Source organism: Wickerhamomyces ciferrii, contig 00097, assembly GCF_000313485.1.
Source record: "Wickerhamomyces ciferrii WGS project CAIF00000000 data, strain NRRL Y-1031 F-60-10, contig 00097, whole genome shotgun sequence".
Classification (NCBI taxonomy): domain Eukaryota; kingdom Fungi; phylum Ascomycota; class Saccharomycetes; order Phaffomycetales; family Wickerhamomycetaceae; genus Hansenula; species Hansenula ciferrii.
The window spans coordinates 70322-88234 of NW_011887643.1; the positions used below are offsets into that span (position 1 = coordinate 70322).

Consider the following 17913-nt stretch of genomic DNA (forward strand, 5'->3'; position numbering starts at 1 on the left):
TGAAGTATCGTAGTTCTTAATCACTGAACTTTAATGAGAGCGGTTAACATGGGTAAGCCTCATGAGACATACATTTGTTTTAATCTGCTATGATATATTATATTATATAAATTGTATTATATAAAAAGCTAATTACATATATATCAATTGTCCTTTCGATCCAGCTGTTGCGACGATATACCATCCTATAGCAGAGACGTGTGCTTCATTCAAGCTGGCTCTGCTCAAGCATTTGTACGAGTAGCTGTAAATATTTATTTACACTAAAATTCGTTTAGTTATATATTGTGTGAAGTACTGTGATTGAGATGGAGGAAGCATATTATTGTTAAATATAATAATATGAGATGCATCACAATCGAACTGTACGAGAGTATATATCTTGAAGTCGAGCTATATACGAAAGTTCATTTGTTCATACTAGCTATTCTGTTATATGCTATAATAATATGGTAATTATTTGGGGTGCGTGATGAGTTCCAGTTTCATTGCTAGTGGAGCTTGAGAGAAGTTGGCACCAACCCTTTTAATAAGACATTTCCTTTCATTTACCCAAATATATTTTATTAAAATGCTATGTAAGTCTTCTTAAATGTTTTGGGATGCATCATAAAATAGCTCTCAATCTGCATAATTACCCAAGCTTTCTCAATCCAAACTCTGCTGATAGTTTTACAATATGCTTGATCAATGATAATATTCCTCTTTGGTTTTAGGAGATTTCAACTTTTGATAAATTTTTGAGACACAAAGACTTCGACGTTGTTGGCAAATGTCAATTAAAATTACTTTAGAGATTTCTAGTGAAATTTGAGTTCAACTTTGATTAATTTAGCTTCGACTCTTGAGTAGAGTAATTGACAGTTATAATTTAAATAGTTTAGCACCATGTACATGATTTATTACATACATAATCACTATATGGACTATGAACTGGGAATTTGTACCATGAACATAAATGAAAATCATTCGTTTTCTGAATAGGAGCTTTACTCCCCCAGTAATACTCTAAAATCATGCAATAGTATAGTTTTATAGTAGGTTTATCAGGAGCTGGTACTTATACAAAACTTGCAGAAGACATGTTTGGATATTGTGTTTCCTTATTAGCGGTGGGCCCAATATCACTACTTGAGTTAAATATCTTTGTCTTATCTTATTTTTTCTGTCAAATATTAACTTAAAAGCATACTCGTATGTTGTTGAAAGTTGAGGTAATGACGAATTTTTGTACTTGAATTGAATACAATCAAACTTTAAATAAAGTAAGCTTTATTCAAATTTCGCGTTTCTCCATATACCCCCGCCGCCCGCGTGTCTTGCTGCATCGGTGTGCTACTGATACTACTTTAACACCAAACCGAGATTAAATTCGTAAAGTTTAAACTCTTCGGTTGGGTCTACTATTGAAGATCCCAAATTCCCTATTAATGAATAATGAAAGTACTCTTTCTTCAGATACAATGGACTTACTTTGATACTGTCCTCCACAAATGCCAAAAAAGTGCTGCTTCTCGAGTCATACTTTGGTTGCATTCAACCGGCGTCGGCTCGCACACAAATGGATGATAATTATAACACCGATTGAAAACTTTGATGGCTGTCAAATTTATTTGATTCTCCATCATTACTATTGTTTAATACATCAACCATCGATTTGCTGAATTTGCTTAGTCCATATTCAACACAGTCTTCGAAGAATCCATTCCACATGGCTTATGAACAGCAGAATTTAGAGAATGACTCTTCGTCAAAGAATAACTATGCTAGTGTTTATGTGAATCCAGCAAATGAATCCGAATCTGAAGTACCAATATATATATCAGAAGAGGAGGTAGGAAGCGTGAAAGACACACAAGTCAAAAGAACACTGAAGCCTCGTCATGTTACTATGATTGCACTTGGAGGTACCATCGGTACAGGTTTATTCATTGGTATTGCAACCCCCTTGACAAATGCGGGTCCAGTCAACGCATTCATTGCATATTTATTCATGGCCACCATAGCTTATTCAGTTACTCAATCCTTAGGAGAAATGACAACATATATACCAGTTACCTCATCATTTACTGTCTTTACTCAAAGATTTTTATCACCAGCTTTAGGCGTTACGAGTGGTTATCTATATTTGGCTTCTTGGTGTGTGAACTTTGCTTTGGAACTATCAGTAATTGGACAAATTATTCAATATTGGACTTTTGCAGTTCCTTTACCCGCTTGGATAGCTATATTCTGGGTGATCTTAGTAGGAGCAAATATGTTTCCTGTCAAATATTATGGTGAGGTTGAATTTTGGGTTGCAGGAATTAAAATTATCGCAATTGTTGGTTTTATTATTTATTCATTCATAATGGTTTGTGGTGGTGGTAAAGAAGGTCCAATTGGATTTAGATACTGGAGAAATCCAGGTCCCTGGGGTCCAGGTTATCTGTTTCCTGGTACTGCGAAAGGTAGATTTTTGGGCTGGGTTTCTTCTTTAGTCAATGCAGCTTTTACATTCCAAGGTACTGAATTGGTGGCTGTCTCAGCAGGTGAGGCTAAAAATCCAAGAAGATCAGTTCCAAAAGCCATCAACAAGGTTTTTTTTAGAATATTATTCTTTTATTTATTATCATTATTCTTCATTGGGCTATTAGTTCCATATGATGACCCAAAATTAGGCTCAAATGCTTCTTATGTGGCTTCATCTCCATTCATTATTGCCATTCAGAACTCAGGTACACCAATATTACCACACATTTTCAATGCTGTTATTTTGATGACAATTGTTTCAGCTGCAAACTCAAATATTTATATTAGCTCACGTATCCTATATTCAATTGCTCAAAATGGTCTAGCACCAAAACTTTTCAAATCAACAAACAAGTATGGTGTTCCAATTGTTGGTGTCTTTTCTACAGCTTCGGTAGGATTTTTGGGCTTCATGGTGGTATCTAATGATGCATGGACTGTCTTCAACTGGCTATTAAATAGTACAGCAATTGCTGGACTATTTTTATGGTTATGCATCTCCTTATCTCATATCAGATTTATGCAATCATTATCTGCTCGTGGTATCTCTAGAGATGAGCTACCCTTTAAAGCACACTTCATGCCATGGGCTGCTTATTATGCTTCATTTTTCATTGCGTTGATCATTTTAATCAATGGGTTTGATGCTTTCATTAAAGGTTTTAATGTTAGCTCATTTTTCACAGCTTATATATCCGTCATTTTGTTCGTTTCATTGTGGTTATTCTTTCAATTCGTTTACTTCAGAGGTAGAATACTAATAAAATTAGAAGACCTCGATCTTGACTCTGACAGAAGAGAAATAGATGCGATAGTTTGGGAAGATGAAACCCCAAAGAATATGTGGGAGAAATTTTGGGCTGTTGCAGCTTGATTGACTGAATTTAAAACTCACAAGTATATAGTCGTAATTCAAATATTTATATATTCTTCTGTATTTGAAAACAAAATCTTACTGTAGTTCAGCTTCAATACAATTTCATTATAATATAACAGCTAATCTAATATTTTTATCGTGTAATACATTATGTACCCTTTTTTTATTTCCAGTACTTTCCAACATGCCTGCCCTTTTTATTAGCCGTATATCTCTCACATGAACGTAAACTTTACCATACTTTTATAGCTTTAAGCCCTTTTTATGTATTACAATTTGGTTGGTTGGAATATTTTCATAGTTTAAAACAGTTCATAGTAATGAAATGAAATTTGAGAGTGTATTTAATATTTATTATTACAATTTATACGTCTATGTAAAATGGTAGGGACAACACAACAATGAATTGTCAATGATTATGATACCCAAGAGAAATCCTCGAGTTTTTTCTTATAAATATAGCGAAAATATGTTTCAAATGAATCTTATTGCTGCTCTATTTGCAACTATAATAGAGATATCGAATATATGGTAATTAAAATTTTTGGATTTTTCAGATTGTGGATCATGACACTTCAAAATAGAATTCAAATTAGGCGAATCCCCAAAAAACGAAAATTTTTTTAGCTTGTTTATGCTAATCCAGTGTAAGAATAAGAAATAATAAGCAAAAAGATACATATTAAGAATAGTATTATTCCAAAATATATAATGTGGAATTCAAATTGTAGAGGTTATAATATATTGTCGCTTACCTAAGCAAATTCAATAACGGTCCGCGGTAACTTATAGATGGTTGCTATGGAATCCGTACCTAGTGCAACAGTTATGCTTAATCAAGCAATTTGATTCTTTAAATTTCAAACAAGCTTAACCTCATATGAATCAAGCAATCCAAAACACGGGGAGCTCATCTAGAACTATTTTCACATACTGTTCAGTCACTGGTTAGTCTCTTTGGACTTATGCTTTATAATCTCTAATCATTTTCTTCTCAAATTTTATCTGTAGTGTCACAATTTGAGTAAATCAGCTAATATTCTCACTTGAAAGTTTTTAATATCGACCTAAAAAGCAGACAAATAGCATCACAAATATAGCTAAATGAGCTAAAATGATTGTTGGTATAGTGTTATATAGTATTTTTTTGAATTTACTGTGCATATCATGTCTAGAATTGGATCCTTACGACTTCGAATCAATAAAAAGTGCCACTGGCTCAATAGCAAAAGGTGTACTAGATTACTATGATGGATATAACTATGGAAAACCTATTGGTCTTTTTCAGCCACCTTATTATTGGTGGGAGTCAGGGGGAGTTTGGGGCTCGATGCTAGACTATTCATTCTATACTGAAGACAAACAATATGATGATTTGATAAAACAATCACTGCTGGCTCAAGTTGGAGAAAAATGGGACTATGTACCACTTAATCAATCGACAACAGAAGGTAATGATGATCAAGCATTTTGGGGACTTGCAGTAATGTCTGCAGCTGAGAGAAACTTCACTAATCCTGAGAAACATGAACCGCAATGGCTCTATCTAGCACAATCGGTATTTAATACAATGTCTTATAGATGGGATGAGCAAGAGTGTGGAGGAGGATTAAGATGGCAAATATTCCAATGGAACTCTGGATATGACTACAAAAATTCGGTATCCAATGGATGTTTCTTTCAGCTTGCTGCTCGCCTTGCAAGATATACTGGGAATAGTACATATGTTGAATGGGCCGAACGTGTCTGGGATTGGATGAATGTAACTAATCTCATAGATGGTAACTCTAATTATCTTGTGGTATTTGATGGTACGTCTACAAATGATGACTGTTCAAAAGTGATAGCAGTCCAGTGGACTTATAATGCTGGTTTAATGTTAAGTGGTGCTGCTTTCCTTTATAATGTTACAGGAAATCCACACTGGGAAGAAAGACTCTTTTTACTATTACAGGGTATAAGTGTCTACTTCAGGGATGGGATCATGTATGAAGCCGCCTGTCAAAGTTCCATGAATTGCAATAATGATCAAAGATCATTCAAGGCTTTTTTCTCAAGGTTTTTAGGTTTAACTGCACAACTCGTACCTGGTACAAGAGATATAATAGATTGGTATCTTTTGGAATCGGCAAAAGCTGCAGCCCAATCATGTTCAGGTGGAACTGATGGTGTAACATGTGGCCTCAACTGGCAGCAAGGGGGATGGGATGGTATGTATGGTCTGGGGGAGCAGATCACAGCTTTGGAGGTAATACAAAATTTGAGGTACAAGGACAAACCACCACCATTTACAGCACAAGATGGTGGCTCTTCAGAAGGAAGTGATATGGCAGGGTATCATTTTGAGGAAGAGGAACAATCCCACTTAAATATAACACCAGGTAGCAAAGCTGGTGCATCATTCATTACAATAGTAATTGGAGGATCAATCATATCAGCATTAATATGGTTAATATTATGAGGCAAAAAATTTCTTACATGTTTAGATACATTCAAGTGTAATGATAAGAGTTTTATATTAGATTTGTAGTTCATATGTTCGTCCAATTTGTAAAAAAATCTATGTTTCTGATCCAAACACTTCAAAGTGCCTAAAGAATTCAAATGAATCATCTAATAATTCATTAACTCCCGTATCTGGATAATTTGCTCTAACTTCATTCTGTATCTTGACAAGACCTTCTCTTCCAATAACTTTAGCTAAAGCTGTTAATAAATATGGAGCAAATTCACAGTACCATCTATGGTTCCAAGCCGATAATCTAACAACTGTATCTAATATATTTTCATCTAATTTAGCAATTTTTTTGGATAATTGTTGAGGTGATAGATTTCCATGATCCAATGAAGTTGTTGATTTGTTATTATGTCCATTGAGTTGGTGTGACTTATCAGCTTTCTGTTTCAAATTTTTAATTTCAAGTTGATAATATTTAAGTAAGTTTCTAGTTGATGTTGGTGCAAATCTAATTTCCAATGCTCTTTGGAAAGCATTAGCAGCTTCTTTGTAGTGATGTAATCTAAAAGCTACCATACCCAAAAGTTCCCATTCAACTGGTAATTTTTCATATTGTGTCTTTTGAGCTTGGAAATGTATCATTTCTGCTTGCCACATTGTGTATGTTCTTAAGTCATCATATAACAACATGAATAGGTTATCCAACCATCTCTCACATAATCTTTTCTTTTTGAAACTATTTTCACCATCAGTTGCTTTGCCGTTAGCAGCAGTTTCTAAAACGTTGGTTTGTGATGAAGATTTAGATCTATATTCTTCTTCCATAACAAATATTTTAGCTCTATATTTCAATAGTGATTCCCAGCCTGTTCTATGAACAATTTCGGTCAAAATATCATAAGCTTTGGCAAATGTTGATTTTAGATTGGCAGCTTGAAGATTGACTAAAGCCTGGTCAACAGAGTTATGTTCTTGGGCGACACGAGCAGAATCCAGGCTTGAAACATCATCTAAGGTAACATCAACTGGTAATGGTAAGTGCAGCTTCTCAGCGGTTGTTGGAATTATTCTCTTCAGGTGGAATTTTTCTTTATAAGCAGCCATTGGGCATGAGTTTAAAGCCAATAAAGCTTGCTCAACATTTCCTGATTCCAGATAAACCTTAGCTAAATTTGCCCATGGGTTGAATTCTGATGGAGCAGAGTTAACAGCTTGGACTGCAGATGGTAAAGCAAGATCTAATCTATTTTTCTCTAGCAAAAATTGAGATTGAATAGTCAATAGATTTGCATCTCTTGGGTTTCTCTTGATACCTTCATGTAATAATTTAACAGCTTTGATTTCTTCGTCTTTCAAAAGTAAGACTTTGACAATCAGACTAACAACTAACTCTTCCTTTTCTCTTAATCTTTCGAGAATACTCAATGCATCATCGTAAAGACCGGTAAGTTCAACAGCCTTCAAGAATGCGTCAACTAAATAGTTAGAAATAATTGTTGGTGTTTGGATCTCAGGAGCTGAACCTACATCTGGACCTTGTTCAAATAATTCTTCAAAGGCCACAAAAAATTGTTTGGCAGTTTCAACATTTTGGAAAGGATTTAAATTTCTTGATTCAACAACTGCATTGACTTGCTCTTCATCTTCTTCACTAGTTAATAAAGATCTAATTATACCACTTGCGAATGTTTCTAACCATATTCTATCATTTTCTTGAATTCTTTCTCTATACCCATCAATGACATAGGAGCTAACAGCACCTGGTATATGTGCTGTGACAACAACGTCAACTCTTGAAAAAGCGTTATATGAAACATAGACAGCTTTTGTAACTTTCCATGGTTTTGATTTACCAAACCAATGTTGTGGGGATGATCCGATAACATTGGCCAATGAATTCAAATGGGCAGCCACTGAAGAAGTACTTGTGTTTTCTAGACCTGTATAATATAAATATGTACCGATCTATAATTGATGTGTATGTTAGTATATTGAATCTTGATGACTGTTAAATGTTTGAAAGTTACTTACTTCAGGTGATTTTGAATTTGGGACTTGTTTGGTCAATGCGACTAGATCTGGTGGACCAAGATCAACAAATGTTTTCAAGCGGTGTGATCTTTCATCAATTGAAGCACCTGGTATATCTTCTTTAACTCTATAGCGCTATTGTTAGTACTCAATGGTATTTCGAGGCTTATGCCCAAAACAATCGACAATTGTCAACATGGCACAAAAAACAGAACATAGTCCAAACATACTCAGGAATTGAACCTTGAGAGGTAATCATGATTGTGCTTATGAGTTCTTTTCAATCTAAGAGGCGGCTATCACCAATTCAATTAGTTCAAATTCTCTTGAATGGTAAAGTTTTAGAATTCCTTTCCTCAATTAACAACAGGTCGTTCACAAATTGCAAAATCAAGAAAAAATGTTCGCGAATATTATTGCTTGAAATTTCAAGAACAAAATATACCGAACAATGACAAAGGTTGTAAATTAAAGATAACAATGTCATTTTGGAAGATTCGGCATCGAAAGAACTTGTTACATCATCTGAGACGACCAATTTTATATGATTTAGTTTTTTATCTTTTTTCGGCTACTCTATGATAAATAAAAAACAATAATATACATTAAAAATACACAACAGAAGTTAAATCATTTTGCATCAGTCATTTTTTCATCTTCATCCTATAATTGAAAGTTAATATTTGATCCAGAAAACATGTAATTTTAATAATCATCTACTTACGTCTTCTTCATCACTCAAAGACCAATCTCTAGCAGTTAAACAATACTTTTCTGGGGGTAGTCTAATACCATAACCAGGCATGATTGGTGGCAACGTTTTCTTATTTCTTTCTGCAGCTAATTCTAATAATAATTCTTTTGGAGTGACTGGTTTGAATTGGTAATTTGTTCTTGCTGCAATGGCTAATCTTATATCATCTGTTGTTATTTTAGATCCCGGTACTGTAGTAGATCCATTTGAAGAGCGTGAATGATCGTTATAAATAACTGCATCCTTTAATATACCAGCGGTGTATCCTTACTTAACGTTAGTATAAAATTGACGGGAAGTCTAGTTCTCTCAAACTCACTGTGTGCAAAATCCATTAGTTGTAATGGTACATGATCTTCATAACTTTGGATTGACTGAGATGCCAATATAAGATGCAAAATTCTGACATCTCTTGGAACAACTGGTTCATCAGGATTTCCAGAAACCCCGTTTTCACTCATTGCGGTATCAACTGAAAACGATTAGTCGATTTTTGTCGTTGATATTGGGCTTTCAAAACTTGATTATATAGTTCTTCTATAAGCTTTTCTATCCAAAATCAACACGCGAATTTCCCAAATATTGACACCGCGAATTAATTCTATAAATCGGAAAGAGTAACCCAAGAACTTTCGAATACTAACAGAACTCAAGATAATGAGGTTATTACTTTTGTGAAAACTATCTCATTTCTTATATAATATTATATATATATGGTATGATTTTTCATTTCCATTTTTTCGTTTTGAATAGTAGTCTACTAATTCAATTGATTACAGCTCATCATGTTTGATAGTTTCTTTAGCAGCATCAGTTTTGATGGAATCTAAAGTAACAGAAGTGACAATGTTACCAGATTCATCAATTTCACCAGTACCAGCAATGACAACATCTTCATCTGGTTTGTTTGACCAGTTGGTCTTGGTTTTTTCAATTTTTTCAATAATATCAAAACCTTCTAAAACTTCACCGAAAACAACATGCTTACCATCTAACCATGGGGTGACGACAGTAGTGATGAAGAATTGAGATCCATTGGTATCTTTACCAACGTTAGCCATTGATAATTTACCTTTTTTGTCGTGTTTGACTAAGAAGTTTTCATCTTTGAATTTTGCTAAAGTGATATTTTGTTAGTATATATGAAACAAATAAAGATTATTGAAGCGAGAACAAAATATTGTCAAATGGTCACTAATCCCTTAAAAAAGTCTTGATACTTACATCCATAAATTGATTTACCACCAGTACCTCTTCTATCAGTGAAATCACCACCTTGAATCATAAATTGTGGAATAACTCTATGGAAAATTGAATTAATGTAACCAAATTTAGGATCACTAGAAACTGTTAATTGACGGAAGTTTTCAGCAGTTTTTGGAACAACAGAACCATAAAGACCAAAAATAACACGACCTAAATCTTCTTCACCTTGTTTAATATCAAAGTAAACTTTATGAGTAACTGGGGGATCAGCGGCTAAAACAGCGCTAATAAATAAAGAAAAAGTCGCAACAAATGCGAAAACAGACCCAAATAATTGCATCTTTGAGTTAATATCTGGTCAATTGAAATTCCACGATGATTCGTATCTTTTGAATTGATTTTAAGTGGGTGTTGAAAGAAGTGATGATGAATTGTGTGGATCGGGAAATTGACTACGTTGAATTTTTACGTGTCTGGTACAAAAATGTTTTCCAAGAGGGTAGCTAATTACTGAAGAATTATTATTATAATTAAAATCAGACAACCCAGAAAAGGGTGCTTGATTTGTGGGTCTTCCTATAGAATCTACAAATATGAATCATATTTCATCTCATAATCATTAATTCTTTTTCTCTCTGTCTATCTCAATGGTTTCTTACCCTTTTTTAAATATTGAATATTTTGTTGATCACCATCAAGTACAGGTATAGGCTTTGTTGGTAATTTTTGTGCAGGAATCTGTGGTGTACTTTGTGTAGGTGTTTCTTCCAAGTACTGTATATTCCCTTTTAATGAAATATTGAAAAGGTTATCTATTGTTGCAGTCGAAAGTGATTCATTTTTGGTTATTGGACTTGAACCTTGTACTGTGGGAGTTGCAGGACTGTAAGGTGTATTCCCCAAAGTTCTCGATCTTGATGGTGGTTGAGTTTCACTAGCTTCGAGTCTATATGTATGACCATCTGATGGTGTGAATTGTGCTAGTGATTGTAGTTTATCTAATGAATTTTTTAGTGATAATGCAGAACTGAGCTATAAAAGTGAATTGTTAATAAATTGTTACGATTATCCAAAACAAGCAAAACATTACACATACTAATCTTGTTGAAACAACATCTTTCACAGTTGGTGCCATATAAACATTTGCACCTATAATGTAATAATCAGATAATGATTCAACTTGTTCTGGACCTGTTCTATATTGTTTTCTAATAATCCAAAAATCAGGTTCACGGCGATGTAATATGACAAATTCAATACCTTTCATTTTCTTCAGTTCAAATTCAATATTTAAACTATGTAATTGGATATTCTCATTGAATTGTGATTGCATCTTGACAACTTGATTATTTGATGTTCGATCGAAAAATGGTGACTGTGAAAAATACTCTAGAACATTATCTGTTCGTAGTCCAAATGCTTGGATCCACTCTGGTGATTTCCATTGAAGCTCGTCTAAAGGTGTGCTATCTGTCATCGTGAAATCCAATGCTCAATAAATCAAGTATTAATGTTTTATTTGAATCGTCTTTTGTTGATAATTTAAAGCTTCATATACAAGTTTCGAGATTTTGTTAAGGAAGTTATTGTTTCGAGCAGCATTAATAAAATTTCGCGAATTTTCCTTCACTGTTGGAACAAAATTTTTGAAAAATTCAACGATATTAATGGTAAATATTAAAAAGCGTATAATTAAAAGATCATATATAGATCGTTTTCCATCGGCCATGTTTTCTAGAATCATAAGATCAAATAATGCACTAATACAGCGTGCTTCATTTTCCACACAATCAGCTCTTTTGAGAAATGCCCAACCTAAACCATCAGCAGAAATTCCAACACCAGAAGCTTTCTTAAATAAAATAGGACGTAATACTATAGAACATTTAGAACATTTCCCATCATGGCACGCACTATTCAATACCACATCAAGACAAATGAAAGAAAAAGGTATTGATGTACAAAGTAGAAGATATATTATAAACATGTTGGAAAAATATAGATGTGGTGAACCAATTAAAGAGTTCAAAAAAGGTAAAAAATCTTACTTTGGTGGTGAATATAAGAGAAAAGAAGTTACTGCTAAGATATGGGCTGAACAACGTAAACAACGTTATGAATTATTAGAAGCCGAAGATAAAGCAAACAGAGGAGAATAAATCTGTTTCATATCATGTAAAACAAAAAGATTAACATTTTAAAAGTTTGGATCAACATCATAATCATGCTATTTTTCAAGTATTGAGAATATAAAATTATACAAATCATGTCTATAGTTTCAAAAACACACAACATTAGTAAATAAATAAATTAAAGTCATAAAGTCAAAATAATTTGAAAAAGCTCAAAATTATTCATTGTAATATTTTGTAATTTCTTCACTTAACCAAAGCGCTTCTTTCTTCATTTCTTCAGCAGTTCTATCAAATCTTTCTGAATCAGGTTTAACAACAAAATCATCGTGTTCTCTCTGATATTGTTTTCTTTTATGAAATTCATCTTCTAGATCTTCTTTATTTAATTTTTCATAAATCTTATCGCCTATATTGTTTTTTTGAGTTCTTGGAATCAAATGTGCATGTAAATGAGGAATAGATTGACCAGCTTCTGGACCGTCTTGGATTGCTATGTTTAATGATCCAGCTTTATAGATATATTCAATGAATTTATGAACTTTTTGAAGAGTTCTCATATAATCTATACTTTCTTCATCTGTTAAATCTTTTAATCTTGGAACAATTCTTAATGGGACAACAAGGACATGACCAGGAACAATTGGTTTTAAATTAACAAGAGCATATGTGTATTTTGTTTTCTACCATAGCGGTTAGTAAATGTGTGGAGATCTAATTTCCTATTTTGAATAACATACGTAAAAGACCTACCAGAAATTGTTAGTAAAGGAAGATTCAAATTGTTATGCTATGTGACTTACTTGTTCATTAACAACGAACTTTGAAAAATGAATTATACTTTGGGCTTTAGTCATATTATCTGAGTAGTTAATTGATGAAACCTCTTATTGATTTAATGGGATAGATCGATAGATCATAGAACTTCAATAGATGGTGGTACGATAAATTACTCCAACACTTGAATTCTGAAAACCTTAATAGATTCGCGATTGAGTTTTAACCAACCTTTCTGGATCTCTCTGCTTTTGATCAAGTATTTCAAAAGTTTTTACAAAACTACAATTTCAATTATTAAATATTTAACTCATTAACATTAAAACAGTTTCAAACCATTTTTTCTAAACATTATTTATAAACTTATTTGTTAGCTTTGGCAAAGTATTCTTTTGATTCTTCGACACCTGGTTTGATGGTGGCGGAACCTGGTTGCCAGTTACATGGTAAAACTTCACCATGTTCTTCAGTCCATTGGAAAGCTTCTAATAATCTGTAGGTTTCTTCAACGTTTCTACCGACTGGTAAATCATTGATGGTTGATTGTCTTAAGTTACCTTTTGGATCAATTAAGAAAATACCTCTTAAAGCAACACCTTCTTCTTCAATTAAAACACCGTAATCTTTTGATAAAGTGTGGTTAGTGTCAGCAACTAATGGGATATCAACTGGACCTAAACCACCATCTTTTCTAGCAATGTTAGTCCAAGCTAATAATGAGTATTCTGAATCAGTTGAAGCGAATAAAACTTGAGCACCTTTTTCAGAGAATTTCTTAGCAGCTTCAGAGTAAGCAATGATTTCAGTTGGACAAACGAAAGTGAAAGCTAATGGAATGAAAGCTAAAACAACCCATTTACCTTGAGAAGTGTATTTTTCTAAAGAAACTTCTTCGAATAAACCATCAACGACGGCAGTTTTTTTGAATTCTGGAGCTGGTTTTTGAACTTGGGCGACCATTGTGTATATCTATAATGTGTTTTTGTATATGTATAAGATCAATTGAATCTATAACTTGATGTTTTATATAAACGTGTTTCTTGAGATTTTTGAAAATTATAGGGGATTTCCTACTATATTTATATCCATAGTGAGATACGGATCCAAAAGTCCAGAAATGCCAAAGCTGACAAAAAAGTATAAGCAACACCGTTTTGGAAAAACCACCGAGGGCACCGATTAACACATGAGGTTATAAACTACAGTGAATATTGGTCAATTGAGTATCAGAATACACAGATAATGAATGGAATACTATCTAGAGTAGTATAATAATACAATTGAGTTATCTTTTGGATCTACTTAACAAAATTTGTAGCTTAAATTTTCCCTCTTTTACTCCTCAGCTCTTCAGAGTTTAGATTCAACGCGTAAGCTCGATTCAAGGTAATTTAGATTTGAACCAGATTTCTGGTTCGAGAGTTACTGATTACAAAGTGGGAGCTCCTATATCGCCGCCCGATGTCATATTTGATTAACAATACATTTAGATTACATATCAGCTCAATCTAGTGCAATTCATTCGATTCAATACGTTACAAAAAATCTAATAATTCGATCTGTCTAGCCTTATCTAAATTACTAAAGATTCCAGAAAAACCAAAGGCCACGAATGCCCCAAAGGGAATAAAAAAATATGTTGCACAAACCGTAGAACCTAAACGAAACGCCACAGTTTTTTCGTTGGATTTTTTATCCAAAAGGGTGGAAAGTTTGGTAATTTTAAAGAGTGGAAGGTGTATAATAATCAAGAAGAGTCTACTTATTGGCTGGTCACTATAATCAGTGTGAATATATAGTGTTATGCTTCAATTGGTAAAGAAATCAAGTACAAAAGTGACACAAAAATCGTTCTGTAAGGAATGCCTCCTATTTTGGAGTTTGGTGCAGAATTTTTTTTTTAGTGCTTGAGTTATGTAAGCACTGATGTAACCCACTTTGATTAGCGCGCGCGCTGTAGTATATGATGAACAGAGATCTGATGAACATGAATCAATACATGTTGCCAGACAATTAAATTTGAGTATAATCGATCTAATTTTCGCACGCTACGTATCATTCAGATATATACCGTAAGATGACATTATTTTTAATATAAATATAGAACTAAATATTTAAAAAAGCCATTTGATGATTCTAATCTAATTTTCATGATGAACTTGCACACCAGTTGCATTATCAGGACCCCTGGTAATTTGTTCTTCAACAGTATCATCAGACGTTCCTAAAACATGCCCAGTTGATGATGCTTGGACTTCAGCTTCTTGATCTATATCATTTCCTTCATGTTCTTGAGATTCCTGAGCTTCTTCTTCATGAACATCTGAAGTACCTTGAGCATCTTGTGACTCCTGAAGTGTTTGAGCTGCTGCTTCAGCAGCTTGGTTTGCTCTTCTTCTATGATGCCAATTTTCATGGAATGATCTATGTAAAGTTGGATCAAAACTGGTGAAAAATAAAATAAATGAAACAGTAACATTTCTAATGAATCTATCAATCATATTTGTCCAAGTATTATCAGAACTGGTTGATGGTAACATATTCAAAATTGAACTGATTAAATTGAACCTTAGATATGAAATTCTTGATGAGATCCATGACTCGGGAGTTATGATATATCTTGAAATCCATTCTCTTGTGGAATTTGGTAATAAAGTATGAATTTCAGTTAATAATGATCTCAATGTCTGGTTTGTATATAAATATAGCCCTAATAATCCCATAGCGAAATATCTTTGAAAATTATCTTGGATTGGTGCAACAATCAAGTGATAAAATAATGAAATTTTAATTAAATGATATAATAATTTCCCCAATAGTCTTAAAGGTCTTGTGAAATTCTCAGAATTCAATTGTCCACTAAATCTTCTTAAGTTAACAATTAAATTACTACCTTCTCTCCGTACCCTTGGAAACACATTGCGTCTATTCCCTGGTTGTTGTTGATTTTGAATTGTTCCTGTTCGTGGTTGTGTAGCTGTTAAGGGAACTGTTGTGGAAGATGCAATGTTTGGAACTGTGTTTCTTGTAATTGTTGGTCTTGAATAGAAAGAAGGAGTTGCGTGGCTAGAAGTAGTAGTTGTTGGCTGTTCATTAGTTTCAATTAAAAGATTTGGAGGTTCAATACTAATACCCAATTTCTTCAATTTAGCAAAACCTGATGGTGAAGCCATTAAATAGGGATTTTGAGGATCTGAGTCATTAATAATAACGTCTGAGCTTGATAATTGAACAGATTGTGGTCCATCAATTGTATTTAGTGTAATTTCAAAATTGCACTGTGAAACTTCTAATTGATCAACCAAAACTTCTTCGTCATTTCCATCTTTAGTGACACTGTAATAAGAATTACCTGTTAGTTCAAGGTTTGTTATTTCTGGTGGGTGATTTGGGACTTTCTTGTAGCTATGATGTTGATCTCTGAATATAGATGTTGTTGATGATGAAGTCGGTTGTTGTGGTTGTTGTGGTTGTTGTGGTTGTTGTGGTTGCTGTGATATATGATCCAAATGTGGCTGCTCTTGCTCTTGGTCTCGATGATTCTCAGCTTGTGAGGGTGAATGATCATTAATAGATTGTGTTCCTTGTTCTTGTTGAGGCTCAACACCTCCACTCAGTCTTTCTCTTAATAAACGATCTCTTTCTAAATCAGCTTCAAAATTTGGATTAGGTTCTACTGGAAGAAACTCAAACAATGAACGACCATTTCTTAAATCACTCCAGAATCCACCTGAAGGTTTTGGAGGCTCTGGTTCATTTATGACAAAATGGAAAGTTATCATAGTGACTGATAGAGAGGCACCATTTAATATGTCACTCAATTCTTGATCATTACCCAAGACTCTACCAGAGTATATTAATTTAATTTGTGAGGATGTGATATCATTATTACCAGTGTATTGATCGATCATGAATTGTTTGATGTCACCTATTGACGTGTCTAATGAAACAATAACTTTATTCAATCTTAAAACTTCTTGATTTGGTGAAGATAATCTAATTATAAAATCATCTTTAGTTCTAACATAAATGTTCAAGTCATATGGTGGAACAGTATCCAAGTCAAGTAGTTGACCAATGTTCAATTCATCCTGCTCTTGAAAATCCTTCCCAGAGTTATATTCCAAAGTTGTTATATCATGTAACCCACTTAATTTTAAATCATCAATAATTGAATATTTCAAAGATCTTATAGTTGTCTTTAAAGATTCTCTTAGGACTAGTTTCTTTCCATTACTATATTTCAAGTTTATTGTCAGGAACGATTCTCTTAAATCCAAAGATCCAACATTAGCATGTATAATTTCCAACCTTATTCTGATAGGGTCTTGTTCTTGTACTAAGAATTGTCCCAACTCTTCATGGTCCCTATGTTCATGATTTTTATAAATGAATGTAAGCGCCCTAGGATTCAAGTGAAGGGGAGAATGACCAACTGATCTTTTGCTAATAATTTCTTTGATATCATAGACATTGTTTTTCAATGTTGTTCGGATAACATTATCTTCAAGTTTGAAGTTTATAGCATCTGACGACCACACTTGTAATTTCACAGCGATATTTGAAAGTTCATGAGATATATCAGGTTCTCTAGTTGCCATATTTATCCCCTTGTTTTCACAATAGTGTTTTATGTTAGAGTATTGGATAATGAATCGATTAATTACAATTATTAATGACACCTATACTCAACTGATCTATAGGAATGACACCTAACTAGACAGAAATTCGCGATGTGTTGACGATTAAAAGATCGCGAATTATAAATTAGTTTTCAGTTTTCTCCAATAATTTGTTCGCGGGTCGCGACTCGCGAGAATTGATTATATAATAACATTGTAATTTGTGATAAAGAACTTTGATTTGCGGCCTACTGTAGCTAGAATTCAGTTTACAGTTAATTTTGTAGCAGATTTTCACCCTGAGCTAAGAGCTATTGACAAGTATTACTTATTCAACGCGAAGTATGGATTAATTTCCTGACCTTTCAGTTATATCAATGTGGATTGATAGTAACTAGAATGAAGATAGAAATTTAATCACTATTGTTTCTTCTAGGTGAATTTTAAAGTCTGGGGGCCTGGCTTCTATGGTTACTATAGTAACATCATATACAGTTTTGTGAAACTCAGCGTATTTAGGGCCTTACATCCCTTAAACCCGCTGC

At 33.5% G+C, this 17913-nt stretch overlaps 10 protein-coding genes across 10 annotated transcripts; 3 read left to right on the forward strand and 7 right to left on the reverse strand.

Annotated features, from left to right (window-relative positions):
- Positions 1 to 1711: 1711 nt before the first annotated feature.
- BN7_3498 (amino acid permease) lies at positions 1712 to 3385 on the forward strand (the record flags this gene model as incomplete). Its single annotated transcript, XM_011275890.1, has 1 exon — positions 1712 to 3385. One exon carries the CDS (start codon positions 1712 to 1714, stop codon positions 3383 to 3385), a length of 1674 nt encoding a protein of 557 aa, XP_011274192.1.
- A 1117-nt stretch (positions 3386 to 4502) lies between these two features.
- On the forward strand, positions 4503 to 5849 carry BN7_3499 (glycoside hydrolase family 76 protein; the record flags this gene model as incomplete). Its single annotated transcript, XM_011275891.1, has 1 exon — positions 4503 to 5849. The coding sequence occupies one exon, from the start codon at positions 4503 to 4505 to the stop codon at positions 5847 to 5849; it is 1347 nt and encodes a 448-aa protein (XP_011274193.1).
- Positions 5850 to 5948: 99 nt separating this feature from the next.
- BN7_3500 (uncharacterized protein) lies at positions 5949 to 8136 on the reverse strand (the record flags this gene model as incomplete). Its single annotated transcript, XM_011275892.1, has 3 exons — positions 5949 to 7811; positions 7878 to 8004; positions 8108 to 8136. The coding sequence occupies 3 exons, from the start codon at positions 8134 to 8136 to the stop codon at positions 5949 to 5951; spliced, it is 2019 nt and encodes a 672-aa protein (XP_011274194.1).
- Positions 8137 to 8589: 453 nt separating this feature from the next.
- TAF9 (chromatin modification protein) lies at positions 8590 to 9092 on the reverse strand (the record flags this gene model as incomplete). Its single annotated transcript, XM_011275893.1, has 2 exons — positions 8590 to 8822; positions 8903 to 9092. 2 exons carry the CDS (start codon positions 9090 to 9092, stop codon positions 8590 to 8592), a joined length of 423 nt encoding a protein of 140 aa, XP_011274195.1.
- Positions 9093 to 9404: 312 nt separating this feature from the next.
- CPR5 (peptidylprolyl isomerase family protein CPR5) lies at positions 9405 to 10177 on the reverse strand (the record flags this gene model as incomplete). The annotated part of the gene is made up of 2 exons (XM_011275894.1): positions 9405 to 9748; positions 9856 to 10177. 2 exons carry the CDS (start codon positions 10175 to 10177, stop codon positions 9405 to 9407), a joined length of 666 nt encoding a protein of 221 aa, XP_011274196.1.
- Positions 10178 to 10476: 299 nt separating this feature from the next.
- Positions 10477 to 11314, reverse strand: MED6 (mediator complex subunit MED6; the record flags this gene model as incomplete). Its single annotated transcript, XM_011275895.1, has 2 exons — positions 10477 to 10869; positions 10934 to 11314. 2 exons carry the CDS (start codon positions 11312 to 11314, stop codon positions 10477 to 10479), a joined length of 774 nt encoding a protein of 257 aa, XP_011274197.1.
- A 250-nt stretch (positions 11315 to 11564) lies between these two features.
- FYV4 (mitochondrial 37S ribosomal protein mS41) lies at positions 11565 to 11996 on the forward strand (the record flags this gene model as incomplete). The annotated part of the gene is made up of 1 exon (XM_011275896.1): positions 11565 to 11996. One exon carries the CDS (start codon positions 11565 to 11567, stop codon positions 11994 to 11996), a length of 432 nt encoding a protein of 143 aa, XP_011274198.1.
- A 191-nt stretch (positions 11997 to 12187) lies between these two features.
- Positions 12188 to 12826, reverse strand: HNT2 (bis(5'-adenosyl)-triphosphatase; the record flags this gene model as incomplete). Its single annotated transcript, XM_011275897.1, has 2 exons — positions 12188 to 12652; positions 12773 to 12826. 2 exons carry the CDS (start codon positions 12824 to 12826, stop codon positions 12188 to 12190), a joined length of 519 nt encoding a protein of 172 aa, XP_011274199.1.
- A 283-nt stretch (positions 12827 to 13109) lies between these two features.
- BN7_3506 (peroxiredoxin) lies at positions 13110 to 13706 on the reverse strand (the record flags this gene model as incomplete). Its single annotated transcript, XM_011275898.1, has 1 exon — positions 13110 to 13706. The coding sequence occupies one exon, from the start codon at positions 13704 to 13706 to the stop codon at positions 13110 to 13112; it is 597 nt and encodes a 198-aa protein (XP_011274200.1).
- A 1181-nt stretch (positions 13707 to 14887) lies between these two features.
- USA1 (Usa1p) lies at positions 14888 to 17347 on the reverse strand (the record flags this gene model as incomplete). Its single annotated transcript, XM_011275899.1, has 1 exon — positions 14888 to 17347. The coding sequence occupies one exon, from the start codon at positions 17345 to 17347 to the stop codon at positions 14888 to 14890; it is 2460 nt and encodes an 819-aa protein (XP_011274201.1).
- Between the last annotated feature and the right edge of the window lie 566 nt (positions 17348 to 17913).